Below are 21009 nucleotides of genomic sequence, written 5' to 3' on the forward strand. Positions count from 1 at the left end.
ATAGTTTCAACTGATTGTAGCAAATGCAACTCTTAGTAGCTTAAGAAACCTATACTCTGCCCAGTCTTTGCTAATTAACTGTGGTAATTTTGCTCAGACCTTTTTGATCCCTAATTGGCACATGGGGTCAAATATACGTCCCCAGGTTGGCTAGAGAATCAAATGAGAAAATGTATGTGAGAACACTTTAATAGAATTAAACACCATCCACTTATAAAATTACGTTACTTCTCTTGTTTTTCCTTCATCCCAACCAAAGCCCTTAGTTGTGAAATGTGGTTATTTGAGATGTAATTTATTTCAGTTAAGAGTTCAAAAGTTTAAGTTTATAAAAGAATGCAATTTTTTCAATCACGTGCAAATGTAAATGCAGTATTTGGTGTTTATCAAGATGTGGGTTGTGATTGCAATACATTTTTAATATTTTAGACTAAATATTAGTGCCAGTTATATCGAGTTGAAATGTAAGCATTTTTATTTTTTCTAAGTATTGTTGAATTGTCGGGGGAATTACCAGGCTTTTCCCTCTATTTCAGTCATTTTCCATTATTCACCATGTTAATTTAAAATAACTAATACCCCATATCAGATCTCTTCAGGTGTTTCTCCGGGGTTTTGATAAGGACTCGACTTCTGATTAGTCGTTAAATCAGTAATAAACTGTACGGAACTCTAGTTAGGTTGGGTTGGAGAAAAATGCGTGGCACTAGGACCCAGGGGGCTCCCGTGAGCGGATCTAGGGGCCAGATTGCAAATTCGCGGTGACTCAGTCTGGTCGGCTCCTTGCGCTCGGCGGCCGCGGCGGCAGCAGCAGCAGCAGCACCAGCAGACGTTGGCGGCCGAGCTGCTAGGATCAGTTCCCCCGGGTTTCGCCGTCCGAGACTTCTTTCGGGGCACCCCAAGCAGGTCCGAGGCGTGTGGGGAGCAGAGGGGTCGTTCTGGCGGGGAAAAGGGGGTTGCTCGGCGCGGGAAGCCCTCGGGCCTGTGCACGGGGAGTAACATTTGCTCCGTCTCTTCCTGTGTCTGGCTTTATTTGCAGCAAACCAAGATGGAGTATGAGTGGAAACCTGACGAGCAAGGGCTTCAGCAAATCCTGCAGCTGCTGAAGGAGTCCCAGTCCCCAGACACCACCATCCAGAGAACCGTGCAACAAGTATCCTTTCCGAGGCCTTGCCGACGCCCGCGCAGCTCGCCCCGCGCGGGGCCCGCTCCCGGCGGCCGGGTGGCTCCCGCCGCCCCTCCCCCTCCTCCCGCTCCCCGGATCCCTCCGCCCTCCGTCCGCCTGCCCGCCCGCGGGGAGAGGCCCGTCCGCCGCCGCAGCTCTTGCCCGGCGCCTCGCGCACGCGGCCCTCGAGCCCGGGTCCGGGGTGTTGCCGCGGCCGCCGGCTTCCGGCCCGCGGGAGGCGGGGGCTCCCGGCCGCCGCCCGCGATCGCTACATGTGCGCCCGCCCGGCCGCCACGTCCCCGCCCGCCCACCGCTGACCTGCCCATGGGGCGGAGAGCGGCGCAGGCGGGCGAGGCCCGGGTGCGTTGCAGACCCCGGCCCCCCGGCTCCACACAATGCGCCCCGCGCGGAGGGGGCAGCGGGTCGGCCGAGAGTCCGGATGGAGTACTCTGCGTGCCAGACGGGACTCGCCGGCCGAGCATCCGACCAGAAATGGGGTGGAGCTGGCGCGGGGTTTAAACTGCCGCCGCATTGGGCCTGGGGTTTTTTTAGGGCCCTTGCCCTAAAAGTGCTGGAGACCTACAAGTAGGGGGTCCCAGGCCTCACCCCAGGGCTGCTCGTGCTCACACCTGTTGCAGGCTTCCTGGCTCCCGAGTGAAATAGTCTCTGTGGCTCAAAAGGTTGACTGCTCAGGTACCCAGTGTTTAAGGAGTTTGCTGGGGTAGCGGTCATGTTGCTGTGATTTTAGAGACCGAAAAGGTTAAAAGCAGCAGCAAAACCTCTGTTGTGTTTTCTATGGTGTCCTGAACTGTGGACAAATAAATATCGGATCATTGGATCTGATAAAGGAGACAAATTTACTCACCCAGTCATAAATAACCTTATCCCTGTTGAGACCAAAGAAGTGAATTCTTTAAACAATTTAAGTCTGCTTTTTTGCAGAAAATCTCTTGATTTTTATTGTTAGTCAACAGCAAAACTAGAATTTGGTAAGTAAGCCCTTTAGGGCTTAAACATAATACACTTGTAAACATGAAATTACATACAATTCCATGAGAAATTCTGTTAAATAAGTGTCGAAGAAGTACTGCATTGCTGTAACTTAAAACCTTTAATAGAGGAGGAAGCACGTAGCTTCTTGGTTAATATAATACTGCTCATTTAAAACCGAAGGGGATAGTGCCAGTACCAAGGGAAGGGTAGAGTTTTGGGGTGTGTGGGTGCTTGTATCTGAAACCCTGTGGTGGCCCAGTCTTAATTTGTGTTGTTATAGCTGTAGGAATGATAGAAGTTGATATTTATTGAATTAATTACGGATATTGTATGACACAGTTATTTCTTAAGGGAGCCAAAGCCATAACCACCTTGTAATTTTTTTCTGTAGCACTATAGATTCCTGTTTTGGTACTTATTTATTAAATACCTTTTATATGCCTGGAACTGTGCTTGGGCTAACCATCAAATTTATAGTTTATTCTGGGTGCCTGGAGCATAGTATGCCTTCTGCAAAAGAAACAAGTTAAATTTCAGTAAGCGAATAGTATTTAAAAATACGTATTGCTTTATATTTTCTAAGTGCCTAACGATGGATGATCTTGTTCCTTTGTGACCTTAGGAAAGCATTTATTTCATTGTTGTTTTTGTATAGGCCTAATTACCTCTTGCAAGACCATTAATAAAATTTGGATAGAAAGCTCAAGTAAATTTGGATAGATAGCTCAAGTAAATTTTAGCAGGAAATATTTATGAAAAATTACCACATCAGTATGCTAGTCTTTGCCATTGACTAAAGAAAAACCATTGGTTTTTTTCTTGGTCTAAGAAAGTAGACTTTGGAAATTTTGTAGAGAATGCTTTTGCTAGTTAATCTGACCACTACCTATTGAGGGTATTCTAGTATGTAGTAAATAGCTAATACGGTGTACCTAGAGTTTGTATCAGGGATTTAATTTAAAAATAAATTTAGGTCTGCTGAATAAAAACATTTGAATATTACTGTCTAAGAAAACAATTAGTGTTAAAAAAAATTAGAGGTTAAGAGAGCATGAAGAAAGATATAATAGAGTATCATGTCAGTGTTGACTGCCAACAGAATGAAATACCTGCAAATGTATGTCACTAGAAATGTTAGATCTTGGGGAGGGGGCACAATTGTGGAACTGTTGCATTTCAGTAATTTCATACTGACCTTACATAATAAGATTTGATAACAGACTTGTGTGTAAGTGGCATTTTATATTCAGTAGAATGAGTCTAGTAAATGGGTCTAGTAAAAGCATTTTTGATTTCTAAGTTGAAAAGCCATTTTATAAAGTTCTGTCAATGATCTTTAAAGACCTGTTTTCATTTCTTTGCGATGCTTTTCATTTTTGTCATTATTTCTATACGTAAATACCTTTCTGGTTAAGGTTTTTAAAGTTCAAATAAAACATTCTCTTTTGAAATTTTTTTTTTTTTGCTATGTTGAGCATATACCCTGTTCAGAACTTGGCTTATGTTGTATTGAATATAATTGATGTAAAGTATTAAGTTTAATGTTTCAGCCATAAAGCACCAAAGAGATTTAACATAACCATTAGTGCATTCTTGGGATAGTGTATTGATGGTTTTAGTAAGAAAATTTTACTTTCTAAGAAAATGCAATGTTTAAAATATCACAAACGGGATTCCTTATTTTAGATCGAAAATGCTTAATTTCTTCCTTCGATACATTGAGAAGTTTCCTTAACTACTGTTTGTTCTAGAAACTGGAACAACTCAATCAATATCCAGATTTTAACAACTACCTGATTTTTGTTCTTACGAAATTAAAATCTGAAGGTAAGTGAGGTTTGTATTGATAAAACTACTTGGAACTGTCTTCAAGATATATGAAAATATACTGAGAGTTATTAATTTCAAAGGTTTGCGTTTTATAGTAACCACTGGTTTACAGATGTGGAATGGCAGAGAGATTTAAGAGTCCACTCTAAAGTTTAATTTAGATCCTTAATAAACATTCGATTGTTAATCGGGTGTTTTTATCATAAACTCCTTCATATTTTGTGAATGAAAAGAGTATTACAGAGTCTACTTTGGTATTTTGCTTGAATCCTTGTACATGAATGTCATAACAGATTGAATGCAGGATTTACTCATTAACTGAATATATGTGGATTCATAGAAAACAATTCAATGTTCATATAACCAAAATGAAAAATCACTTGTCCTGTCGCCCAGAGAGAATTTACTATTATTCTTGATTAATTAATTCTACAGTCTTATATGGCTATTTACTATTTTAAAATTTAATTAAAATTGGGATCATTCTCTTTATAGACTTTTGTGACTTTTTTAAAACTTCTAACTGTATATATTAAACAATATAATGAAACTTTATTAACTATTCTTTTACAACGATTTTATTTAAAATTTTTTAATGTTTGTTAATTTTTGAGAGAGAGAGTGTGAACTGGGGAGTGGTAGAGAGGGAGACACAGAATCTGAAGTAGTTTCCAGGCTCTGAGCTGTCAGCACAGAGCCTGACGCGGGTTTCAAACACACCACAAGATCATGACGTAATCCGAAGTTGGACATTTAATTGTGCCACCCAGGCACCCCCAGTCTACAATAATTTTAAACTTAAATTACTTTTGTGGCAATTCAAAGCATGAAAACTAGTTTTATTTTTAAATGATATGGTCATTTTATTGTATATATGTCAGTGTTTCCCACTAGACTTTATTCATTCATTTCTCAAATACTTATTGAGCACCATTTCATTTCCAGGCTCAGGGGCAATGAAAGTGAACAAAAAAATAAGAATTTCCGCCCTCATGGAACTTACATTGTAGTGAGCTGTTTTTTATCGAGTTACCTGAATATTGAAGATTCTCTTCCTGGAACATTGTCAGACACACAAAAGGCGTGAAAATACTTACTATTAAGCAACTGATTGGCCTCTACTTGAAAGCACTATACCCTGTTCAGTGATTAGTGTTTCAGAAGCCATAGTGCAATTATTTAAAAAACAAACAAACGGAAAAAAAACAAAACCGGGCACTTGGACTTGGGAAGTCTTAGACTCTGACACTGATTCTGACACTGATTTTACCTGTCTTACTTTTTCCAGCTATATAATGCCCTGTGTTAGACTGCCAGACTGTCTTGTCTGTAAGGGTTAGGCATCCAAGGCTCTAGTGGGTAAATTGCCTTCCTGTGTAGTAAAATCTCCCTAATCTTACAGATTTTAATACTTTTATCAGATTTGATATTTTTATACAGTATAGTAATTTTTTTAGATTAATTTTAAATGTTAATTTTAGGGATTTTAATTTATGGTTGAGGGATGTAATGGCAACTTCAAACTTTCTAAATCTGGGTTTTAAGAAACTGAAAATTCCTTCAGCATATCTTGAAATTAAGCAACTAATATTCCTAGTTTGATAAATGTACTTGATGCTTTGCTTCTTAATATAGAAATTTATTTTTCCCACATACTAATTTGTAATCAAGTCAGTGTTACTCATTTTTTAAAGAACTTTATATTTAGGAAATGAATTTTTCTAAACTAATTGTTTTACTTGAAAATTTTAAATTTATTTTCACCGGTTCATCTATTCTCTGTCCTGTCCATGTGCACATCCTAAGTTCCACATATTAAAGATGTTTAAAATATTCTTTCTGAAAGCTTTTTTGAGATGTTAAGAATAAATAAGTATTCTTAAAAGCAAACAAACAATTCAAATCACGAGCAGTTGGATATAACTGCCTCCAATTTATTAGTCACCATTTTTCACAGGACACGATAGAAGCTTAACATTTGTTTAACAGTTAATATTTCTTGTGCCTTATTTATTTGGGACATGAGCTTGCTATATTCCATTTTCTATTTAAAGAAAAACCTGGCATTGGGATCATCCTATTAGTGAAGGAACATAAATAACATCTTGAAGTGGAAATGCTTATTTAGTAATCTTTTCACCATTTCTCTTGTGAATTTGTTTACACTGAATCATGGAGGAAAATTTTAGATCTGGAAGAGACCTCAGAGATAAGCTCATCTAATTCCCTCGCTTTACAAATCAACAAATTGAGGCCCAGTAAAGTAAAGCCTTAACTTAAAAAAAAAAAAAAAAAAAAAGAAATGGATAATCAGTGGCTCTTAATGCATTTAGGAGAGAGGATATTTTTTATGTTAATGAAGATAAATATTTTAATATAGAATGCTTTATATTTTTAATTTTAAATCACTTCTACCTTGTGTTGTGGCCTATTAAAACTCATCTTGTATCATTTATTGTAAGAATGATAGTGTGTATTATAAACAAATATGTTATTGGAATTAAAACTATCTGAATTATTAAGGGCTAACAAGACAAAAGGGATTATTGCTTGTAGAAGTTAAATATCTGGCTATTCATTTATTATATGGCAGTTTTAAACTTGCAAGTGAATTTAGAAGTGTTTTTGTTTCATTTTAACTTACTCATTGGAATGGGTTGTAATTGAAACCAGGAAGAAGTTACTAGATGGTGACAAAAGCTTTTAGCCTGTGTTACTGTGATGGCCTGAGTGGGGTTTATGAGCAAAGAAATTTTGCTATCCTTTTGCTTCTCCATATGCTTCACCCTTTAATATTTCAGCGCCAATCAGATGATGGCAGCATGCTACAAACTAGAACAAGCTCGTGGTATTTTACTTTTTTTTTTTTTTTAATGTTTATTTATTTACTTTGAGAGAGAAGGAATCCCAAGTAGGCTTCGTGCTGCCAGCACAGACCCGACATGGGGCTTGAACTCAGGAACCCTGAGATCATGACTTGAGCCCAAATCAAAGTCGAACACTTAACCCTAAGCCACCCAGGCGACCCATGGGTATTTTATTTTTTTAAATAACGTGTGTAAAACAGTAGTGCTGTAATAGCATATTCTACTCACCACAACTTCATGTCTTCCAGTCCTTTGAGGAGGGTGATACTGCAGAATGCATCAAGTGTAGATTGAGCCAGACTCGTGAGGTTCATATTTTGACTTCCTCACTTAATAGCCTTGTGTGACTTTGGCAGAGCCCTCAGTTTCTTCATTTGTGCAGTGGGATAATAATTCCTGTCTCATGGGGTTCTGAGGATTAAAAGCACACTATTTGGAATGCACTTAGCAGTGTTTAGTACCAAATAAGCATTCAGAAGATCCTAACTATTGCTAATGTTGGTGGTGATGTCAGTTGGTAAAGCATCAATTACATTCTACTAGTGTTAAATTTCTTCTTAAAAATTTGTTAACACCCAGCTTTGGACTAAACGTTTTAATGTAAATTGTATTTAACTTCTGGAAATTTTAAAATTGTTTTACCCTTTTTTTTTTTTTTTTTTTTTAGCTCAGAGTCAAGTGAAAAACATGATATAAATGAACGTCACTTATTTGTATGTGAAGGTGATCCCATATTTTTTGTCGACTTAATTTTTTTAATAGATATTTTTAGTCACTAATACTTTGAGATCTGTAATTTGATGTTTATATCAGGTCCCAATAAAACTTGTGTGCAGTGGCCCTGTGTAAACTAAATTAACTTTTTAAGTCAGTGGTTCTCAACCAGGTGCAGTTTGGTCCTCCCTTGCCACCCACCCCACCCCAGCAACATTCCAGACATTATCTGGAAACATTTTTGTTACAACTTGGAAAGGTAATACTGGCATCTATGGTCAGGGGTACTGCTCAACGTCATAGGATGCACAGGACAGCACCCGATAAAGAATTATCTCAGCCACAATGTCCATGCCAAGGTTGAAAAACCCTGAACTACAAATCATGGAGCTAGTCTTTTGATAATTATTTATGATACTTTTTTCCTGGTTATAGCAAAATTATTGGAACGTTGCAATCAATTTTTGAGTAGGAGTATTTTAAAAGTTAGCGTCCTTGATACATTTTGAAATGAAAACTACTTTGAAACTCAATAATATTTTATTACAGATGAACCCACAAGATCATTGAGTGGTCTCATTTTGAAGAATAACGTGAAAGCACATTTTCAGAACTTTCCAAATGGTGTAACAGACTTTATTAAGAGTGAATGTTTAAACAATATTGGTGACTCCTCTCCTCTGATTAGAGCCACTGTAGGTAAGTTATACTGTTACAGTACTGCTTATTCTGTTTGTAACTGGGTTGTTTTTTGAGATGATAGGCTGGTTTTTTTCAGCTTTATTTTTTATTTTTTTAAATTTTCTTTTTAAATGTTTATTTTTGAGAGAGTGAGAGAGCGCGTGAGCAGGGGAGGGGCAGGGAGAGAGGGAGACACTGAATCTGCAGCAGACTCCAGGCTCCGAGCTGTCAGCACAGAGCGTGACACGGGACTCGAACCCACGAACCGAGAGATCATGACCTGAGCTGAAGTCGGACACTCAACTGACTGAGCCACCCGGGTGTCCCGAGATGATAGACTATTTCTGTAGGAATTTTTGTTACCCATTTCATGTTGAATTGTGAGGGAGGGGGGGAATTTTTCATTGCCACTTCTAAATGCTTTGGAAGTAATATTATTTATTACAGTAAAATCCCTTATTTAGTGAGACCATACTCACTGGTGGTTGGTTTAATCAAAGTGGGTTAAAATGGGGCATTAACAAATGGTGTTAATGTAGGATCACTACCTTTTGTTTGCGTTCCTTGTTACCTGGCTTCCTTGTGTAATGCATGGAAGCTTTCTTTACACAGAAAGGAAATTTTATTAAAACAACATAAGAATGGGACCTTAAATCTTACTATGTTCTACCCTTGTTTTTAATATTTGCTTTGTCTAATTACAGCAGTTTTTTTTAGTCTTTTCAGTGTTCAGCTTGAGTGAAAGAACGACTATCCGTTTATTGAATTAAGATGTTTAATTTTTTAATTACAGCTGGTGTAAATAGGTTTGGGAGTGAACACAACTGACTATTGGTAACATCAATTCGTGGAAGCAGAACTAGGCAGGTGGACTCTAGAGGGGCCTAGTAATGGGCAGTGTTCAGTATGCTGTGGGGCTTAAGCAGCTCAATTTTACAAGGACCTGGAAATAGAAAGCTTCTGTTAATCTAGCAGGTTGGTTGAATGGTAGTTGGTTACTGAGAACTTCATAATGATTCAGTCATTTTCATTAAAAGTTCTCTACTTTTGTATTTTTTGTCTCATGGGTTTGAAAAGTGCCCAGTTTATCTTTTACTTAAAATAACCAAAGGCTCTGTGGCTTCTCTCAAAATATTAACGTCTTAATTATGCACATTATGCACACTGATTTTACATGGGATGGGTAGAGGTCATTTCTGTTTTGAGAAAAGGGAATCCCTAGTTTATTCTGATGGACCCTCCTATGCCTTTCCAGTGCTCTGCCAGCTCTTGACACTGGTAAAAAGAATGGTGAGTGTATGCCAGACTTTAAAAATGTTTTAAATCTTCACAGTACATATTAGGAATCTTGCCAAGGAAGTTTATTTGAAAAGACTACATTGCACTGACTGTGATAATTCTTTAAGCAAATATAAAATTACTTCTCTTGTTTAAGAACATATGGTTGGTTTATAATTTTATTATTTTAGTGACTGTCATTTGTGTTTAAACAATGTGGGAACGTTTCTGTAGAATGAATTCATAGAAGTGGCATTACTGGGTCAAAGTGTGGTGTTTAAGCATTTAAAATTTTAATAGGTATTGCTAAGTATACAAATTTTCACTCCCACCTTTGCTATATACACTGAGAATTACAATTTTTCACTTTTTGCTGGGATGCTAGGCATTAGAAGATTTTTTGGGAGAGGTTGAAATTATATGGGCCAGTTAAATTTGAATTTGTTCGTCTTTGACCATTTAATGCTTTTCTAGCAGAAGTAACAAATGTCAGCAATCTGTTAGTGCCAAATTGTAGGCTGGCATTTAATTTTTATTATTGCTTGTTTTAAGACATTGGTTGGCTTTATTGAGGCAGATCCAGAGCTTTCCCTCTCCCTCACTTCTTACATATTTTAACTTCAGGAAAGAATAAATGGCGAGAAGGAACAGCTCTACTATTGGCCTTGCTCCTTCTTGATTTTACTAGAATATTTTAAAGTTTATGTCTGAAAATGGTATCAATACATTGATGACCTTACCATATAATTTAGAATTTTTTTAGTGCAGAGTACATATTGATCAACAACTTTACATTTTTTAGCTCTTTGCCATTGAGAGCAACATTCTCAAAACTAACAGTGGAAAATTGAAAGACTGTTTATATGCCCAAACTGTAGAATTTGCTACGGTAATGATCATTGAGTACTTCCTGTATTTATTATGTGCCAGGCATTTTGTTTGCATATCTCACTTCTCAAAGTAACAAGAGAACACTTTTTTTTTCTTCGCTTTTACAAATTAGTACTTTGAAGTTTGGAGTACTTGTAATTCACCTACTGTCAGTGTTTATACAGATCTTATGGTACTAAAAGATCTAAATCATCAAACATCCTGTATTATCTTATGTTAAATTTGCTAGGGCAGAGGAAAACACTAACACAAAACTTACTGCATTATTACCGTGTATAACAAAACTTTTGTGTTATGTATTTGTATATTTGCAAGTTCATTATCACAACTGATCTATACAACACAGTTGAAACAGTCTAGTCAGGGTGACATGATCAGTCAGCATGTGCCCCTCAGCCTTCAAGATGCAAGATCACTTTGACAGTGATTCAGTTCCGTAAGTGGGAACTGTTGGAGCAGTGTGTGGGTCTTCCACACCAGAGGGATTATTGGGCACAGGATTGTTTTCACTTGATGGCTCATCTGCTTTCACTCTCCCCACCATGGTCTGTGGCTGAGATCCTAGCTTAAGTCAGAGAGCAGATTATAACTTTCTTAATGTATTTTTGTTTGAAACTAACAGACTCCTACTCATCACCCAGTGATTAAGCACATTTTGGTATATTTCTTTCTACTCTTCTGTAAAAGAGGAACACTTTTGACCCTTGAAGAACACAGATTTGAACTGCATGCGTCTGCTTTTAGGCTAAATTTCTTTTTTCAATAAATACAATAGAGTATTCTAAATGTGTTTTCATTATGATTTTCATAGCATTTTTTTTTTCTGTAGCTTACTTGTAAGAACAGTACAATACATGTAATACACAAAATATATATTAGTCAGCTGTTTATGTTATCACTGAGGATTCCGGTTAGCAGTAGGCTATTAGTTAAGTTTTGGGGAGTCAGCAGTTATATGTGGATTTTCGACTGAGGGGATCCAGTGCCCCTAACCCCCCGCATTGTTCAAGGGTTAACTATAATTTTTTTTTTTTTTAAGGAAGAAGCAAAATTGTTTTTATTCAAAAAACATTATTAACTACATAGAAAGTCCTAAGGAATCTAGGAAAAAAAATCTAAAACCAATATGTGAATTTAACTAGATTACAGATTCCAAAAATCAATAATCAGTTGTATTTCTGTATATGTACTGGCAAAAAAAAAAAAAAAAAATCAAGCCTTGCTTTCTCATCTCTTAATGGTATTATATCATGGGCAGAGATTCTTAATTTTAATGTAGCCCAGTTCACCAATCTTTGTGGGTTAACTTTAATTTTAATGAGGGGAACTACTGGTATTGTTAGAAAAGGGCAGCAGTAGTTGCCCTTTTTGTAGTACAAAAAGAGTAGTCTTTTTGTGCAGATAATTGTTAAAATACAAAAGAGGGCAAAGTGTTGGAAAATAAGATTAGAAACATCTGATTTGTGCTGTGGTTTTTCTACAGGTATGCTGTTGTGGAAAGGGGGGTCCTGGGTGAACGTTATTATTTACCTGGTGTGGAGGTCCTGGGCTGATTTGAGGCGTTTAAGTGAAAGTGTGTGCATGTGTGCATTCACATGGCGGTATCTGACATAATGCAGTCAGATTTCCTAAATGTGTATGTTTTCTTTCAAGGTATTTTGATTACAACCATAGCCTCCAAGGGAGAATTGCAGAATTGGCCTGACCTCTTACCAAAACTCTGTAGCCTGTTGGATTCTGAAGATTACAACACTTGTGAGGTAAAGAAATTTGCTTCTTACATACTTTTTCTTCTCTGTTTTTCTCATCTAGTTGTGTATTTGTAACCTTTGAGAAAAATAATTCTATGAAACACAGAACTTCAAAACTTAGAAGCTTCAAGTTACCCTTTTGCTTTACATTAGTGACCATTTATCTTACTGTTTTCTATAACGACTATTAAGTTATAAAGGTTCTTTACTATAATTCCTACAAGAAAGTGCAATTGTTTAATCTGTGTAGTAGTTTTCAAAGATAGATTTAAATTTACCAAATTTACCAACCATGATTACTTTCTTGCTTTCTCTAGATTGTTTCTGTGCCTCTTATGACATGTCCACAGTATATGTAATCTAGTTTTTATCATGTAGTAATTAAAATCTCGTTTGCCACTCACTGATCAAATTAACAGCAACCTTTCCATATGGGAAAGGGAGTCTGTGTGGATTTCTCATTTTATGTATCTCTTTTATTAGCTGGCTTCCCATTTGTGTAGAAATCTGTTTTGAATGGGAACCATTTTAGGTGTTTTGCTTCTTCAAAGGCAGGGACTCCTCTCCCTCTCAAGAAAGCAAGCCTTGCTCGTGGACAGGACAAGCACTGAAATAACCTAACAAAATCAGGTGGCCTTTTGACTTGGCAGTTTGTCGCCTGATCTGAAAGAGGAAAAGGAGGGACTGGAGAGAGAGGGAGTAAGCAGAGGGGTCTTTAAAGTCACACTTTTCCCTCCCTAAAAACAAAAAAGACGTACTTTCCCATATGTACATTTTCCAGTAATGCCTTGGAAATACACTGGTAAGATTACAGAAGAACTGAAATAGTAATTGTATTCAGCCATTAAGTAAGAGTTGATTAAAATTTAGATCATGGTTTGGTATAGTGGTAACAACACGAAAGGGGGGATCAAAATTTTAGAAAGCACTTACCAAGAATAAAAAAATTAAAACTACAGTAATCATGAAATTATGGAGCTTCTATAGAAGTCATATTTTAAATATTTATTTTGAGAGAGGGGGAGAGGACGTGAGCGGGGGAAGGGGGCAGAGAGGAGATCCCGAGCTGGCTCTCCGCTGATAGTGTGGGGCTTGAACCCACAAACTTGAGATCACAACCTGAGCAGAAACCAGGAGTTGGACACTTAACCGACTGAGCCACCTAGGCACTCCCATAAGTCACATTTTAAAGAGAAAGTATTCTTCTATTAATTGTACGAGGAAAGTAAGTACCAGGTTTCTGCTCCTGATGGAATTACAAGCAGTAAATGAGATGTTCGAGGTGGTTAGTAGGTTGCATGTTGTCTACTGGCAGGAGTCTAGGTTAACCCCTTTGGTATAAAATGGATGTAGGGAAATAGTTGCTAATTTGAATTTTTTGCCCGTTTACCAAGTTTTGTCACCATTACCCAATGAATGATTTTACATATAAGTAATTTTTAAAAGATATTAAGACTTCTTTTTGACTTAAAATTGAAAAGAATATTTCAGGAGAAGGGAGCTTTTTCAGTTAGATAATATTTATTATAGTCCCTCCCAACCAGAATATCCTTTAATTTTAAGTCATTAAATGCTAGGATAAAAATGTACTATTATGTTTAAGCTAAGATTTTAGATACTTCAATGGTAAAATGATTTCTGTATTAAAATTGATGACTAAATTTATAGGTTTTATGAGAGCTGAAAACATTCATACAAATTAGTCAATATTCCTCAGTTTGCTTTTAAAATGGCTTCATTTATGGGGCACCTGGGTGGCTCAGTTGGTTAAGCGTTCGACTTCGGCTTAAGTCATCATCTTATGGTCTTTGGGTTCAAGCCCTCTGTCAGGCTCTGTGCTGACAGCTCAGAGCCTAGAGCCTGCTTCGAATTCTGTGTCTCCCTCTTTCTCTGCCCCGCACCCCCTCCCTCCACTTGTGCTCTGTCTCTATCTCAAAAATAAACATTAAAAATAAAATGGCGTCACTTTTAATTAATTGTAATAATTTAAATATCTTTCACAGGGAGCATTTGGCGCCCTTCAGAAGATCTGTGAAGATTCTGCTGAGATTTTAGATAGTGATGTTTTAGATCGTCCTCTCAACATCATGATCCCCAAGTTTTTGCAGTTCTTCAAGCACAGTAGTCCAAAAATAAGGTATCTGTGTAGCCAGTATCAAATTAATTTGTAAACTCTAAGCCTGACCACTCTCATTTTCCATTACCTAATATTTTTGTGATTGGCAGAAGATGCTGATATTCCACAAAGGTGAACTTCAATTGTTGAAATGTACTCCTTTCATAGCAAAACACATGAAATGTGAACTTTATCTGATGAAATTTTCATCCAATACGATAGTTCTCTACCTTCTAGATGGTATGCTTCAAAGATCCTTTGTGTAAGGCTGAAAGTCATTGTGTTTTGGGGATGTTGTCATGTTGTTTTTGTTTTAATTTATGAATCTTGCCAAGTCATATGCAGCTTTGTGGTAAAAATTGCTCCAATACGACATCTGAATTATTTAGTAATTTCAGTTTAAGCGTTTTACATCTAATTTAAAACACTTTGAGCGTGAAGGTAGAAGAATTTTTGAGTACACTCAGATCAGTAGGGCCAATTGGCCACAAGTTAACCTTGGCCTGCTTTGTTTTCCTGTTATATCCCTAGTTCCTTGAACAGTGCCTAGCATATAGTTGTTGAAATATTATTTTGGAATATTAGCCTTTGAGTAACTTGATTATCATCACTTGTCCTGTTGAGCTATAATTGTCATGATGCTTTCACACTTTTGAGGTGTGTGAGACTCCTGTAACTTCACCAAAAGTTCCCCAGGCTGCTCTACTCATTTTTTTGTGTTTTTTGTATTTTTCTTTTTGCTTTCTGCATTTACTTCTCCTTTTGTCTTTTGCTTATCATTAGTATGGAAAAGTCAGTGCTTTTCTGATTGTCAGTTGCTCTGATTTTTATTGTTTCCCATTGTCAGTGCTTCATGCTTTTAGGTAGAATGACCAAACACCATATTACTATTTAAAGTAGAAATTGTGCAGGATCCCAGAGGCAAGGATATCCAGCTGCATGAACTTTATGCATAGGCTGTAACTGTTTAGATGTTCATTGGAGTTTATTCCAAGATTCCAAGCTGTATTCTGAAGGATTCTCATTTCAACAATGTGACCAGAGGGTAATCAGGAATCTTTTTCTTGCTTAAATTCTTTATTTCTTTTTCCTTTATCTCGATCTAATTTTAATTACTTTTCATCTTAAGTCGTACTTAATACAGTGTTCTCACAGTGGAAACTTAATAGATGCTTAATTTATGGTAGTGTCATGCAAACAAATAATGACATTTTACTCTTCCTGACATAGTTAACTAGAGTTCATGTTCCCTAGGAAGTCTTCTCCTCTTAATCTTTCAACTAAGGTGATGAAAAAAGGTATAGTTTTTTGCATATTTTTCTTTACTCCTAAGAAAGTCACTTTTTTTTGTGACCCAATTCTTAACAAGTGAAAGAAAAACAGAAAAATCCAAAAAGCATATTCCTGGCAATTGGCATACCATTACTAGATATAACAGTGTTTTGTAATGTTAATACATTTTTGTGGGTGGACATTTGTTTAAAACTTGACTAGGTGGACTTCAGGAATATAGAAATGTTTCTGTTTAGTGACTCTTCATTACTACCCATTTGAGATTCTGTTGTACATACCATTAAATTTTTTCTTCATTTTAACATGTATTTGGGTAAACGTATTTGCTATGTATTTTAGCAGTGCATTAAGCTTCATCTTTATATTTTATTCTATATTGTTTAACACCTTATTTATACAGTTTAACTGATATTTTTTATGTGCTATTAAAAGTGGTTTTCCATCTCAAAATAACTGCTGAACTTTGAGAATATAGAATGAGGCAAAGGATTATAGTTTTATCCATTACAGCATTAAGCAATTGAAAAATCAGAGCCACTTGATTTTTATAAATCCTACCAGAAATACACAAAATTGGGTTATCATTCTTAGCTCATGACCTTCTCATCTTCGCCCACTTGTATTTAGTCTTTAGTTACATATTAGTTATTTTTAATAATAAGCACTCAAACCTACCACCCAGAATGAAAGCTAAGGTCTTGACAGCAACCTACATCTAATCCTGACCTGACCCTTCCCTTGGATTGTTAAAAAACAATTATTGAAAATATATATGATATGTAAAAAAATGTATATATATATCTGTATGTGTTTTTAACTTTATAAATAGTATTTTACTGAACTTAATCTTTGGTGACTTTTTAAATTTAATATTTTGCTAGGATTCGTCCATATTTTGTCATTATAGCTCATTTGTTTTGACAACTATATAGTACCTCATACGAGGTTTACACAATTTATTCATGATCTTCCCCTTGAACCCCCCCTTAGCCTTTGGGTGGCTTCCAGGTACTTGCTAGTGTGGATAGTGCTGTTGAAAACATTTGCTTGTCTCCTTTTGTCTATTTGCAAGAGTTTCTAGGAAGATGTAAAGTCTTTGGGGAGGAATTTCTAAGACACTGGGTACATAACAAGGAAAGAACCCCAAACTGTTTTCCAGGGCGTTTGCATCAATTCATACTTTCTATTAACAAAGGAAAAGTTTCTCTGGGTGCATATATTCTGCATTTAGTATTGTCATGTATTTTAATTTTTGCCAAATAGAAAATTGTGTTTCATTATGAGCTTGATGGTTATTTCTGTGTCATTGGTTATGTTGAATATCTTGTCATAGGTTTATTGGGTATCTGGTACCTTCTTCTGTCGCCTTTTTCTCTTGGGTTATCAGAAGAAGAGGCAGACAGAAAAAAAACTATAGTTTCATGATAAGTACTGTGGAAAAATGAGAGTAAGGGCTTAGAGGTATTTTACATAGAAGTTTCACTGTACAGGTAACATTTGTGTAGAGACTCTGAACAAAGTAAAGTAACGCATCTTTGAAAGGTCAAGGGGAAAGACATTTAAGACAGGGAACAAGTATAAAGGTCCTAGAGTTAGGAACAAGCCTTTTACACTGACCAAAAAAGAAAACTTTGCATCATACTAGGATACGTAGGGAGTAACCACACTGTAGTGGAATGTCTAGGCCAATAGTCAGCAAACTGTGACCCATGGGGCCAAATTCAGCCCATAACATATGAATTAAGAATGATTTTATACTTAAAAAGGTTATGTTTGGGGGTGGGGGTGAATGTGCCACAGAGGTTTTATGTGACCCACAAATCTTAAAATATTACCATTTGATCTTTGGTAGAAAATATAGACTGTGTTTTATTGGAGAAATCTGAACAAGGGTATAATGTGATCTTATTGGAGTAATCCTCATAGGAAATCATGGCTTGGACTAGGGAAGAAGTGAAGGTGGTTAAGAAGTGATTGGATTATGGGTATATTTTTACAGGTAGTGCCATTAGGAGTTGCTATGGCATTGAGTTGACTACGTCTTTAGTTTTAAAGGAATATGTACCCATTATATATATCCATTATGCCTCTGCCCACCATCCCACTGTTCAGAGGTATCCACTATTAAAAATATGCACATGTCCTTTTTGAGTCTCACCACTTTCAGAGAAGTACTAATGTAATGTTCTGCACCCTGCGTTTTTCACTTAAGATTCATACTCGTGTGTGCCATATATATATGTAAATACATACATTTATGGCTCTACATACACCATAATTTTTTTTACGGAGGAGTATTTAAGTTCTTGTCAATCTTCTGTAAATAGAAAATGCTGCAGTGAGCATGTGTTAAATGTTAAATTTTGTTTCTAGGTCTCACGCTGTTGCATGTGTCAATCAGTTTATCATCAGTAGGACTCAAGCTCTGATGTTGCACATTGATTCTTTTATTGAGGTAAGATTGTCTCTCTCCCCTTCCCCCCACCCCCATTTGCTTTTGGGGAAGTTAGAAAATGTTAAATTATTTGATAGTATTAAACTTGGATACAGTGTAGACTTTGTGATTTTTGTTAACTAAAGATAAAAGCACTTTTCCTCATTACTGATTTTTTTTTTTTAACGATACAAACATTGATTATGGAATTTGGGTGTTTAATATCTTGAGTATTTTGTTTGTCAAATTTTATCAAATTTTTTGTTTGAATATACTATTCAAATTCCAAATGTAAATTAAGTCTCCCAGCTATTTTGCAGTATTTGAAACATGAAACATTGGTGAGTTTGAATCATCTTAACTTGATAAAGAATCTGAAGGCATAGACTAAAAGGACGGTGCTTCATTTTCCATTGGTTTCCATTGTAAAATTAGAGGTGTCATGGAAAAAATTGACTCTTAAATCTCGTCAAGTATTTCTAAAGGCCCTTTTACCTTTTCGATAAAAGCAGAAAGGCAACAACAGCATTATTTTCTGGCCATGAACCCTAAGCAACAGGATTTTTTCAGAACTGTTACCACTTGATCACCACAGTTGTAAACAAGTTGTTAAAGTTCCTTAAGCATTTCACTTTTATTTTCATTAAATCAGAGTTTAATAGTTCATTCCTTTCCAGCTATTAAAAATTTTAGAGGCCATCCTGCTAGAATTTTTGTTGGGAAATTATAAGAAAGGAAGGGAAAATGGTGTCATCTTTTCCCTCATCACTTAAATTGACAAGCTTTTTTCTGAACATATCTTACCAGTAGACTATGAGTAGTAGCCATAAGGATCCTCTAGCCATTTAAAAGTTGAAACTAAAACACGAGTCTTAAGTGGATATTGCCGAGTCCTACTGTGAATTAGGCATTGTGCTTGGTGCTAGGGATACATAAATAAATGTTATGCCTCAAGGTGTTTTCAGTCTGGTTTGGTGTAGAAGGTAGTGGATTATCTCAAAGTCTGGCGTCAGCCTGCCTGGGTTCAAATCTCAGCTCCACAGCTGCTAACTTTGGGCACATTATTTAACATGTTTTCCATTACCTTCTCTGTAAAATGAGGCTAATAATTTACCTTGTTGGATTGTTAAAAAGATACTTGCTATAACTAAATTGGAGCAGAGCCTGCTATTCCAGAGCTATTTCATAGCTTAAAACAGGAACAGGGATAGATACACCAATATCTTATACAGAAATATAATTTAGAATAAAAGATACTAAATTCCCTCAGAAAACAAAGATTCCACAGGACCATACTCAGCAAGTGGAGCAAGAACATCCCAACATTTTAAAATCTTTTCCATTAGTGTTCCATTACCATTTTAACAGTTCTTTCCTACTTGATAATCCTACAAGATTCAACTAGTTCTCCATCCTACGAGAGCAGTCAACATCCATAGGAAGCACCTGACACATAGTAGGCCCTCGATAACCATTTGCTAAATGAAGAAATAGATCATTTATTTCTTGAATTATTGTTTTTATCAGGGGCAGGTGTTACAACGTCTGCTGAGTCTGACAATATTGACTGAAAAGTGTATTGGTTACTATTATGTGGCTAAGACCTATCTTGGCAAAGCTAAATTCTCATACTTAAGACAACATTAAATTTAACAAAGAATGTGTATTGAACCTATAAACAATGCTGTCAGAGTATTCTCTGTGTAAAATATATATCTATCTGATGAAAAGAGGAACTGTAGAGGTTTCAAAGCATCCGATGCAGAGGCAGGACTTGGGGAAATCGAACATCGAAGTTTTTAAAGTTCTACATCAGTAGTTCACATACTGTCACTTTTGATATTTGAACTTCTCCATTGTTTTATCTGTTGTAATAAGATTTCAAGTTCATCTGTTTGGAGATGTTTCTCTAGTTTTTGGTTTTGGTTTTGTTTCTTTTTTGTTTTTTGGCTTTTTGTTTTTAAAGATTGTGGGACATCGAAGTTTTCTTAATGTTTATTTATTTTGAGTGGGGGGGTGGTGGCACAGCACGAGTGGAGGAGGGGCAGAGAGAGAGAATTCCAGACAGGTTCCACACCACCAGCACAGAGCCCGATGTGGGGCTCAAACTCAGAAAACCATGAGATGATGGCCTGAGTCAAGATCAAGAGTGGGATGCTTGAATCGACTAAGCCATCCAGGCGCCCCCACATTAAATTTTTTTAAATAATCTTTTTATTATAATTCATGTGTATGTGTAGATAAAGTAAAATTCAGGAATGAGATGGGGGAGGGTTACTGTTTCTACTTCTTATATCTCCACTTTGTAACCTCTACAAAACACAGCTTATTGGTATAAGGAAATGAATCTGGACTTAAAATTCCATGAAAACCAAATTCAGATGCCCCCTGGGTAGCAAGTTATGTAACTTCTAAACTTCTTTATCTGTAAAATTGTATAACAACATCTTAGAGAAGACTAAATGAAATAGTCTGTTGTTTATTCAGGCTTTTTGCCCCCTCACCTTGGTGACAAACCTGTTTGGGAAAACATAATCTTGATTGCTACTTTTACTATTTTTTCAGTAGTTGGCTTGGAGAACAATAAGTAGTTTGGGGTTAAGTTGTTGGAAACTCAGCATACATTTCCCAGTTATTGATACTTTTAGAGAATTTGTACCTGTTACTACCCTAAGAATTGGGATTGGTAGAAATAATCTCTTGACAGACCGTAATTTTGAAGGAAAATTAAATTGTATTTTGAAGATTATCTTCTTCTGGGTGAGGGAGATGAATGCCCCATGTCCTAATGACATGGTTTTATTCTCACAAACTAAAATTACCTTAAAACATACCCAATCAGTGGTACCTGGGTGGCTCAGTCAGTTGAGTGGCCAACTTTGGTTCAGGTCATGACCTCATGGTTCATGGGTTTGAGTGTGGGCCCGTGTCATGCTTAGCGCTGACAGCGAGGAACCTGCTTCAAATTCTGTCGCCCCCTCTCTCTGCCCCTCCCC

General features: G+C 36.6%; 1 protein-coding gene across 6 annotated transcripts in view; it reads left to right on the forward strand.

Moving 5' to 3' along the window:
• The window catches only part of TNPO1 (transportin 1), a 93587-nt gene that overhangs the window by 36129 nt on the left and 36449 nt on the right, over positions 1–21009 (forward strand). For 5 of the 6 annotated variants that reach the window (XR_007461771.1, XM_049649617.1, XM_049649620.1 and 2 more), the window contains exons 2-7: positions 1040–1153; positions 3910–3985; positions 8119–8268; positions 12073–12179; positions 14174–14307; positions 17953–18034. Coding sequence is in view for 5 of the 6 variants with exons in the window: in XM_049649617.1 (XP_049505574.1) it covers positions 1040–1153; positions 3910–3985; positions 8119–8268; positions 12073–12179; positions 14174–14307; positions 17953–18034 (663 nt within the window). In the remaining variant the exon portion in view is untranslated. Of the gene's footprint in view, positions 1–495; positions 907–1039; positions 1154–3909; positions 3986–8118; positions 8269–12072; positions 12180–14173; positions 14308–17952; positions 18035–21009 lie in introns of those variants that run through there. The other variant, XM_049649618.1, reaches the window with a different exon arrangement.

The sequence above is a fragment of the Panthera uncia genome (genome assembly GCF_023721935.1).
Source record: "Panthera uncia isolate 11264 chromosome A1 unlocalized genomic scaffold, Puncia_PCG_1.0 HiC_scaffold_17, whole genome shotgun sequence".
NCBI lineage: Eukaryota > Metazoa > Chordata > Mammalia > Carnivora > Felidae > Panthera > Panthera uncia.